This window comes from Pieris rapae, chromosome 3 (genome assembly GCF_905147795.1).
Source record: "Pieris rapae chromosome 3, ilPieRapa1.1, whole genome shotgun sequence".
In the NCBI taxonomy this organism is placed as follows: Eukaryota; Metazoa; Arthropoda; class Insecta; order Lepidoptera; family Pieridae; genus Pieris; species Pieris rapae.
The window spans coordinates 6,806,101-6,816,502 of record NC_059511.1 but is presented as its reverse complement, the minus strand read 5'-3'; the positions used below and the strand labels follow the sequence as shown (position 1 = coordinate 6,816,502).

The window sequence follows — 10,402 nt, the reverse complement described above, 5'->3', positions numbered from 1 at the left end:
GAAATCATTTCGTTTATTATAACAGAAACTTTGAAAATGGCAGTACAGCGTTGCTTAATCCGCTCCGTATATGTATATCAAATAAAAAGATATTGTCATATGATTAGACTGGAAATCTTCTATTGGGGTGTAATGTCAAAATTAAGAATAAAGAAAGTTAACTTGACAGCTTTTTTTATTAGTTATAGACAGCAGTTACTATAATCATTGGTAATAAACCTGGATGTATTAAATATTATTTGGTGCCAAAATCACAAAAACTACCATCCCATATGTTAGGGTTATCTGCAAATTAATAAAATAACAAAACGGAAGTATGCTAACGCAATGTGAATAAATAGTTTACATTATTTTACAGATATTTAGCAATTTCTTTAGGGGCTTCTGAGTAATACTTTTTATTTATTGGATTCAATGTTTGCTAGTGTCAAATTATAATATATTTATTTCTTTAATTCACATTTCATAATGAAGAATTTATGAAGTCATCTACGAAATTTGATATATCCTAAGCATTAGCTTGAAAATTAAGTAAGCTCAAGCGTATGTAACATTTCTTTATTAATTATTATTAATGGTTTTCGTAGATATAGTTTAAGGTGTTTCTACATTCCACGAAACATTGCTATGCATTAGCTATTATTCTTTGCACGTAATTTATAACTACAATTTCTAATAACTTACAGTATATACTTAGTACTAGAAATACTTTTCGAACTCATTACCTAATTTACTCTATTGGTCTATCTATAACGGAAATTAGCACCTTTAATAAGTCAAAGATTTGATTATAAGCTAGCTTTAAATTGTGTCCAATTAAAATAGTAATAAAGTTGATTACTCTTCAATGTAAGATTTAAAATATATTTCGTTCTCGTTCCTTTTATTCTGAATGCATGTATAATAAAAACTTGAAAAGTTAGGAATCTTTACCAATATTATGTTTTTTTTTTTTGAGGTATTAGAATTCCATTTATGCATCCTTTATTTGTACGGGCAAATTTAATTTGCTTCCTATATAGTTGGTTTTTTGCATTATTGCATAGAAAAATTATGGATTGTTTAGTTATTTTCAATTGTTGTTCCTTTATATAAACTCATATTATTTTGTTATCTAAAATATAAGCGGTACATTTAGTACAAAATCGGCTAAGTAATTTAAGTTTGTGGCTGTATAATCTAAAACAATAAAGAGTGGTTAAAAAGTTTATCGTTTTTTTTTTAAATTTTCTTTTAAAAACTATAAAGTTATAACTGTCTTCCTTATCACGACTATAGTAATGCATAAAAAAATACTTAATACCTTTGCACTTAAATTATTCTCTTTAAAACTGTGTATGCATTTATCTACACGCGTCAGAAGTTATCCTTCATTGGCGTAACAAGATAAAAATATTTTCAAAAGTTTTATATTTCAACCTACGTTTGTAGGAAAACGACACTAACAAGAGAAAAAAATTAAAATATTTACTATAGCTAACTTCAGGGTGTCGGTGCGCGCGCATCGTAAATATTTACTCTTCATTTTCTTCAATTCTTGTATAAAAAGTGAGCCATAGTTTGTATGGGCTCACATTTAGCATTAATGAGTAACGTCATTAAAGTAATTTTGTTTCTATACCCTATCAATAATTCATTTATAAACATTTGATCTCGTTTATTTTTCTAACATGTTTTCAGCGGCACAAGAGCTGCAGGTTGCTTTAACTGTGCGAAAGCAGAACCCACTTATGCTAACTAATAAACAGTAGCTATGTAATTCCTTCAGACTACTATTCATTTTTTTTCATTGAAAGTACCTATATAATATCATGACAACAATGTAGTCAATATAAAAAAAACAGTCTGGTTCTACTAAAGTATACCTTACCTGTGTCAAACAGGGAACATAATCTGTAATCAACATATGTAATTTTTCTTAACAAATGACAGCTAACACTTGATAGAGTTGTTGAGATATTAGATTTTTTTTAAATATTACTACTTTATATTGTAAATATTGGACATTTTTTCATTACTATTATCATACTAGGTGTGCTAGATTAATTGCAATGTTAAAACGATTTACTTCACTCATTATTCCAAATCGAGGAGTTAAGCAATTAGTAAATATTAAATGGGTTCGACCAGAATACGTTCCTGCATACAAACCTGAAAAATCTGGTGATTTAGAGGGCCTCCCAAAAAATGCTGAAAAGTATGCTGGCTTAGACTATAACCTAACTGGAGAATTAAAAGAGTACGTATAGATTTTCAAGATTTTTATAATATGTTCGAGGTTATGCTTTTCTGAAATCTCGACAGCATTTAGGCGACTATTCATTTAATATTCTGTTAGTTATCCATTTATCTCTGTCATTGCTAACGTGAAACCAATAATACATGTATTAACATTTAATAATTATTTTGATACCTTATCTTTTAGTGCACCAGAAGCTGTAAAGCAAATATTTTCAGTTGCACATTTAGGAAGAAAGGAATACAAGGCTCTAGTACAGAAAGATCTAATAGACAGAGTCAAGAGGCATAAATATGATGAAAATACAGCTGAAACTCGAAGTATGCATTTCTACTTTTAGATTAATCACAGACATTTTAACATAATATATTATAAAATCTTATATATAACCAGTACTGCTGAACCACACCAAAACAAGTACAGCCACAAAGACATAAATAAAATTATGTCAAGCAATACTTTGAATGCAAGTACTTAAAATTTTTTTTGTTTTTTTTAGACTTGCAATGAATATTTACGGTTACTATTCGTTATTTGGACTATTCCGCTGCTTTTATTATATTCAGCAGATCACCAAATCTCTACATATTAATATTCGGCTGAATACCGAATACTTAAATAATATATTATTTTGTCATAGAGAAATAATTGGTAAAATGAAAAATTAAAATCAATTGATTACCTATATCTGTATTTATATTTTCATTTCGGTTATAATCATTTAAGCAGAAAATCCAGCCAAATACTTTTATACATATGTACAGCTATTTGGTCAAGGGCCTCGCCGAATATTCGAAATACTGCCGAATATAGTTTTTGTTGCAAGTCTAGTTTTTTACTATTGGGAGATTTTAAAATATTTTCATTTTCTCAAAAATGTATCTTCAAAATGATGGTTTAAGTGCATATTGAATTTATGTATAACTTTTTCAGTTGCCAGAATCACTGGACACATAAGATGTCTGCAAGAAACTATGGACTTGTTTCCTAGAAATGTTAAAACAAAGGTAAACAAATATTTCACGATTAAAATAATGAAATGTCATTATTAAAACATAATTTCTATCCACTTACTATTACCACATTCAGGCACCTGCAGTATAATTATTGTGGGTATTACTGAGTTCAACTACTTGCAGCCTTGTCAATGACAAATGGTCAAAAATTTACCTATTTTAGTTGGTCTGTTTGAGTCTTTAGATTCTTGCTTGCATTTAAATAATAATTATAATATTAAAGTACCACTATTTGCAGCTTAATAAAGTGATAAAGTACAAAACACATACTAAATATTTCAGGCTTATCTCACTTGCCCCAGAGAACAAAGTCGTAATGCAATATTCCTTGGGTGGTGATAACTGAATTTTTTTAGAACACTTAAGTATAAAAAACTCGAGGAGTTCTTTATTATTCGGAAATTATTTTGTGCACAATCTTAGTAATACTCAACTACTTGATTTTACATTCCTGAATAGATGGCAACAACCATAAAGATAGTTTCAGTTTGGCTTGTTATTTTACCAATTAATCTTAAAAGATAAATGCGACAGTTTAAAAAGAATTAAAGAGTGGTAATAATGTATTTCTGCATTTACAGTGGTAATAAATTATTACGTTCTAGACATTAGCCAAAACGTGTGGTTACTGTGTTGTCCTTAATTATATTTTAACAGGGAATCAGTAGTAAAACACTTTTCTCCTTAGTCTAATTAGATAAATTACTGTAATGTAAATTTAACAACAACGTTTAAATCGGCGAAAATAAAAATAACTTTAATTTCATATGTATATTTGTATGTGTAATGTACTTCGTATCTTAGTAATAATAGCATAACATTCTTTTTTATTCCTGAAAAAATAATGAATTTTGGTTTTACGACTTTGTTCCCCAGGGCAAAGTTTTCATTAACTTTTTTATAATATGGTATATTTAGTAAAATTATTTTATTTACAGAAAGTAGTTCAAGAGCTGATAGATAAGCGTAAGAAGTTACTGAAATTTTTGAGGCAGTATGATTATAAAAAGTTTGAGTGGCTGCTTGAGAAACTTAACATAGAGTATAAGGCACATCCTGAGTAAGTAGCTTCCGTTATTGGTATTTCTCTAATTCATGGGGCAACAAACAATTTTAAACAACAGAATATTGCTTAGTTAATATGCCTAAAAGGCATAGTAACCACTGAGGTATAGCTAATCCAGTTGTACCGCACAGTATCTGAAATTCTACTTATTTCCACAACTAAAGTGATGCAGCGATGTAGAAATCTTGGCAATGAACCAATTTTATTTTTTATTGAAAATGTACTTGTTAGATAAAGTGTACATAATGATAAATTTTTTTAATTATTTTTGTAGATCATACCATAAACTCACACGCAGGGAATCTCTAAGACGATTAACAGAAATGCACTGTGATCAGATACGAAACCGAAAATTGGATGATTATAGAAACCTACTTGAGAGTCAACAAGGACCATACCTACAAGAGAAATTGAATTCTCTTAAATTTATAAGAAGTGAACAAATTGAGCTACAATTACCTATAACAATTAACGAGCAAGATATTAAAAAGGTAGAAACACAGTTAGAAGAATGGAAAGCAAAGGAAGCATTAAAGCAACAAGCTAGGCAAAAGAAGAAAAATCTATTGATTGATTAGAAATAATGTTTAAATAAATAAAATAGATAATTATATAGACGTATGTTGTTTTATTAATTCTTTAGAAAAACAAGAGAAAATTATTATTATAATATTGGAGAGAAGTTCCGCGTTATCGCGCGTTGCGATTTGCTAAAGGGCTAGACGGAAAAAATTAAGACCAAAAGTCGTAACGACACTTTTTGCTATAGTTGTTCTATTTTATACTTTCGATATGACTATCGCCAACGTCCATACCACGTTGAATACACCGGTTCTCGTCCGATCACCGAAGTTAAGCAACGTCGGGCGAGGTCAGTACTTGGATGGGTGACCGCCTGGGAACACCTCGTGATGTTGGCTTTTTTCCTTTTCTATATTTTTGGAACCACGAAACTAAATAAGTCTTGTGTTTGTTTCGAGAGATCAAACATACAACAAAATCCCTGCACAATAATTGCAAGATCCTTAAGTTTTCTTGCGAAATACAGTTACATCATCTACTATGTATACTATCACATACTACTATCAAAAATATTCATTATAATAAATAAAAAATTAATATTTAAAAAAAATGCATGAAATTCTGCGAATTCAATATTTAGTGAACTATCATAGAAACGAGAATAGCTTATACAAGGAGATGATACTGAATTAAAACACCTGAACCACGAAATATGCTTATTAATTGTGCCAAATCATTTATATAGGTATAGGTTATTTTACTTTTTCATACCTGTGTAGCGCAACGACGTCATCCTTCTTCATTTAAATTCCTAGTGTCTTAAAACATTAATAGACGATGACATATATTATTGGTGTCGAGAAATTCTATCATACTGTTATGAGACCAATTAAAATATAAATTAATCGTAAGAAAGGACTAAATGGGTTGATTAAGAAAAAGACATGCAGCAGTAGTAGTATAGTAAGTAGGTATGAAGCTGTCGGTCATAATCCAGACACTTCAAACGCTTGGTATCAGAAGTATGTTCGTATATCGTACTATCAACAAATACAACAACCTTTCAGTTGGCGAAGACCAGAAATAATCGAAGCGGCAGTGTGTTGTTAGAACTACAATGGCTGTTAAAGAATTCGCTGAATCCTCATAAGGAGGCAAAAAAATTAAAAACCTTATCGCGAGAAATGAAGATGTCCGCTAGGACTTTTATTATACGCCAACTTATTGCGCGTATAATACGAGGCCAAAACAAGACCTGAATCTCGATGCTTATTTCCAATTTCCACATTGTAGGGATTATCAGAAATACACAGTAAACCTTTAAAAAGTAGTCTATTACCATATAATATACTCGTCTCCGGTTAGATGCCTACTAGTATGGGTAATTAAAAAAAAACAAATTCATAAAATTATTTATTAATTCAATTATTATAACTTACATAGAAAATATAAAGCGCAATTTCAGTCAAATTTGGACGGATATATTACATAAATGCCAACCTTACCTACAGGTATAAAAATTCTAATATACAAAATTTAATATGGCCTTTATAAAGCTGATGCAAAAATACTTCTCTTAAAAAACAAACTAACTGCTAAACTAATCCTAGTTTACAGTACAAGTGGCAAGAATCTTAAGACTTAATATATAATAGTATAAAGTAAACCCATCTAGATTAATACTACTACATCTCAGAATAATCAGAAAGTTAAAATATTGGCTAACAATCAAATACAAAGTATTTTTTGTTTCTATAGTAAAAAAGTAATGTTTTTACAGTATCATTGTGCTTAAGCAAAATTACACTACAATCTGATATATCGAGAGAAAATCATAATCTTCAATATTAACATCATAAAAATTAACTTGTATCATACATATATTGATAAACCAATATCTAAATAGTGAAACAGCATACAAAGTTATCATTCTTTTTAATATTGAAAAAAATAAATTAATATGACACCAAATTTATTGTGCTGACAATGAATGCTCGAATTTGCATGAAGTCAACATAATTTAATATTAACTCTTATTTGCTTTTAATAAAGATATAATTTTAAGTTTTGAGTTCAATAACTGATGTTTTAAACAATTGTTTATAAGTTTAGTACATAATTTGGATACTGACGTTTCATGCCAACTACAGTGATGTAGTATGCGGCGTGCGCGCATATGCAGTGGGAATAAAGCCGGATCGCCGTGATTTAGGCGCATGAGCCCATAACCAGCCTTCTACTGTTTGCTGTGTTAGGTCCGCGTATACCCATTCTCCCCTTTTCACTGATAGATCGTCCGGTGCTTGTGCCTTTAAATCAACCAAATATAAATAAAATAGAAATAAAAATATATCTAGATATTTCGTAAGAAATAGAATATAGTCGCGATTTAGTTTAAGTTCATTGTTTAGACTCTTAACAAATTGTTGTCTGTTGCACGTTTTTACTTTCGTTTCCAAAGACACGCGATTCCAAATCCTCAATGTTTAAATAAACAGAGTTCTTAATGAAAATGCATTTTTTAATTTGGTAAGTTAAAAATTCTATAATTATTGCTTGAAACAATGACAAAATTACTATTTGATTATTCTCTTCTATGTCATTGTGACATAAGTGATACCTTGATGATCTTATGTTCCAAAATAAACGTATTTTATTGATTCTGTGAATGTAACTATAGTAATGAAAAAAAAAGATGATTAAAAAAAAATGTATTCCATCTAGTCTTCACAATACAACTAGAGGTAGCTTTTAATAATGGCACCTTTTCCATAATTGAGAATTCCATTACAATAAATAAATATAACATATAAGACTTTATTATTAAGAATATTTATACACACCTTATAATCGTAGAGCATGACTAGCTCTGTCCCATGGTATCTAGTGTCATTGTCTTTTTGTGTGTTGTTGATAGTTTTTGTGTTAACTTGTGATGAATGAATTGTTTGGGGAGTTTCTTGTTGTGCTGGAATTAATAGTACATACATTTCATATTATGACTAATGACATCACACATCAAGAGTGACGGCCTATTATTAAGTGTCAACCTACAACCAATATTGTTGAAACAATTTTTTTTTAAAGAAATTCATTGGACAAAAATGAATGAAGACTTTATAACTGTGTTTTACTTAACAATAGATTTAAATTGAAAATTATATGTGAGACATCATTTGTATAACTCTATGTTTAGAGTGGTTTTACCTTGTACTACAGCTGGATACACAAAGCCAGAGGGAATGAAACCTTCTTGGCCATCACTGCGCACTATCCAGTACCAGTCTGGATCTTCTCTATTTAGCACTGAAAATAATATAATATAAATCAATCAACACTACAAAGAGAAAGTATTTATTTTTGGGGGGATGCTTGATTTATATGCCTCTTTAATATTGATAATTATCGTTTGTCAATTCTTTGCCCTTAATTTAAGAACAAGTAGTAAATTTAGAGACATTTGGTTTTTGGACCTCAATACAAGTCCCAAGAATAAAGAAATTATAAAATATATATTATTTTAGTTACCTGTAACAAATTCCCCTCTTTCTACATCTACATCATTTTCATCTCTTGCTGTGAATGTGTACAGTACTACATACCGCCCAGATGGGTCTTTGCTAAATGGACAGGCGTCACCTTCACTTCCCAACTCTGAATGTACATCATTTGTTGCACCATCTGATAGTGATAATCTGAAACAAGTAAATAAATTTAACCATTGTTTAGAAATGTTAACACAAAACAAATAATTGTTTTAAACAAAACTGAAATAAATTTTAAATTAAAATTATATTTTATTATTTATATAAAATACTGTAGTATACTATATACTGTATATGTATATTATGTAAAAACCCTTTTATAGGGAAATGAGCCAAATTAGTGCCTGTTTCTATTTCTTGAATACTAAAACTTTTCAAACACCATGCAGGTGTATTATGTATTTTATAAAGAAACAGTAGAGGAAGATACGATAAAAATTATTTTGTCTTACTGTGAAACATCCCTATGAGCTAAATCTGTAGGTGACCGGCTTCTAGGCAATTTCTTTTTCAAGTCATGATGTTCACAGGGTGCACAATAAGAGTGTGGTATAAATCCTTCTCGTCTAGATTCTGCCACTATCACATACACCCAATCATTCTCTCTGTATAATACATTTACAATTTGGCCTCTTTTCACCTGAAAATAGATCTTAATAAATATCTAACGAAAAACACCATGATTAATGTGCAACAAGTATTTTACTACACTTATTAATTAATTCTAGAAAAATTATCTAATTATGTATTTAAGATTTTACAGTCAAAAAATTAATATTACATCTATACCACTAGCTTAAAATACAATTAATTAATAAAAATAAGTAAACTCTAATGTAGGCTTTACCTCAAGTTCATCATCTACACATGGTGTAAAATCATGAAGCACAACCATTTTCGAGTCTGGACTCAGGCCATGTTCCTTCTCAATGCCAACTCGGACTAGAGTCTCGATACTTGCAGAGCCGGTGATGCGGCCCATACCTGGACTCAATCCTGAGCCAGGTCTTGAGAGATCCTTTTCAGAATCTCCTATACTTGCTAGCAAACAATTTATTTTTATACTTTAAAACATGTTTAATGTAAGTATAAATGATTCGTATTATTTTATAATTAGAAAGAACATTTTATTTATATGAAGGTAATATCTTTAAAGACTTCAGAAATGTTTACAATAAACCTAAAGTAAAAAAATACAGTTAAAATTAATTAAGTTTTAAATTATTTTTGAGTATCGAACGTTTGAGGTCATTGACTCAGTTCTCAGACTTTGCAGTTTTTCTTTGGAAAGCTCGTTATGTGTGTACTACTTACATTTTTTCTTTTTACCCCGTCTGATTCGCACAGGGCACAAGAATGCCATGTTTGTTTGATTTACAATATTTTATGAAAATCCATTTACAAATTAGTTCAAAAATATTTGAGATCAATTTATGTTAACTAATAAGTAGGTATTTAACTTGTTAATTGTTGCCTACTTCAAAAGTCAAAAAAGGAAAACATTTATAAGTGTCAAGTGAACAAATTGTCAATCGAAAAAGGAACACAGACTGTAAGCAGCATGTAAAGGCTTTTTTGTCTATTAGCTGCTGACATGTATCATATTTATTTGATTTGTTTTATCAAAGTATTCCTACAGCTACTCATTTAACAATATTCAAACATTTATATTATACACAAAAGCCAAAAACGGAATACACATTCAAACATAATTATAAAGCACAGTTTTACCTATTCTAAATTATAAATTCTAAGATTCATTGATCATTATAATAAATATTTAATATAAAGGAAGAATAGCAAAGCCATTATTAATAAATGATACCAGAGTTTTTTTTATAAATTTTTAAATATATAGATTTGCTGGTAATTTATGGTGTAACCTGTAGGTATACGATACATAACTGAGTTTCATAAATAGTTGGTCATAGATCCATGAATTTGCCTTGTATTGTGTGATATGGGGGTCTGAAACAGCAAAAGCGACAACAAGTCAGGGCAGTCAATTAAACCT

General features: G+C 29.6%; 2 protein-coding genes and 1 non-coding gene across 3 annotated transcripts; 2 read left to right on the top strand and 1 right to left on the bottom strand.

The window, feature by feature from the left end:
• The first annotated feature begins 1,944 nt into the window (after nucleotides 1–1,944).
• LOC110993162 (28S ribosomal protein S15, mitochondrial) lies at nucleotides 1,945–4,938 on the top strand. The gene is made up of 5 exons (XM_022259304.2): nucleotides 1,945–2,239; nucleotides 2,426–2,559; nucleotides 3,173–3,246; nucleotides 4,194–4,315; nucleotides 4,596–4,938. The coding sequence occupies exons 1-5, from the start codon at nucleotides 2,052–2,054 to the stop codon at nucleotides 4,897–4,899; spliced, it is 822 nt and encodes a 273-aa protein (XP_022114996.2). The 5' UTR covers nucleotides 1,945–2,051; the 3' UTR covers nucleotides 4,900–4,938.
• Nucleotides 4,939–5,122: 184 nt separating this feature from the next.
• Nucleotides 5,123–5,241, top strand: LOC123690719. The gene has a single exon (XR_006751319.1). It is a non-coding gene; the product is annotated as a 5S ribosomal RNA (ribosomal RNA).
• Nucleotides 5,242–6,243: 1,002 nt separating this feature from the next.
• On the bottom strand, nucleotides 6,244–9,867 carry LOC110993228 (SH3 domain-containing protein Dlish). Its single transcript, XM_022259397.2, has 7 exons — nucleotides 9,703–9,867; nucleotides 9,236–9,429; nucleotides 8,841–9,028; nucleotides 8,372–8,538; nucleotides 8,051–8,149; nucleotides 7,687–7,811; nucleotides 6,244–7,152 (listed from the first exon to the last, which is right to left on the bottom strand). Exons 1-7 carry the CDS (start codon nucleotides 9,749–9,751, stop codon nucleotides 6,988–6,990), a joined length of 987 nt encoding a protein of 328 aa, XP_022115089.2. The 5' UTR covers nucleotides 9,752–9,867; the 3' UTR covers nucleotides 6,244–6,987.
• Between the last annotated feature and the right edge of the window lie 535 nt (nucleotides 9,868–10,402).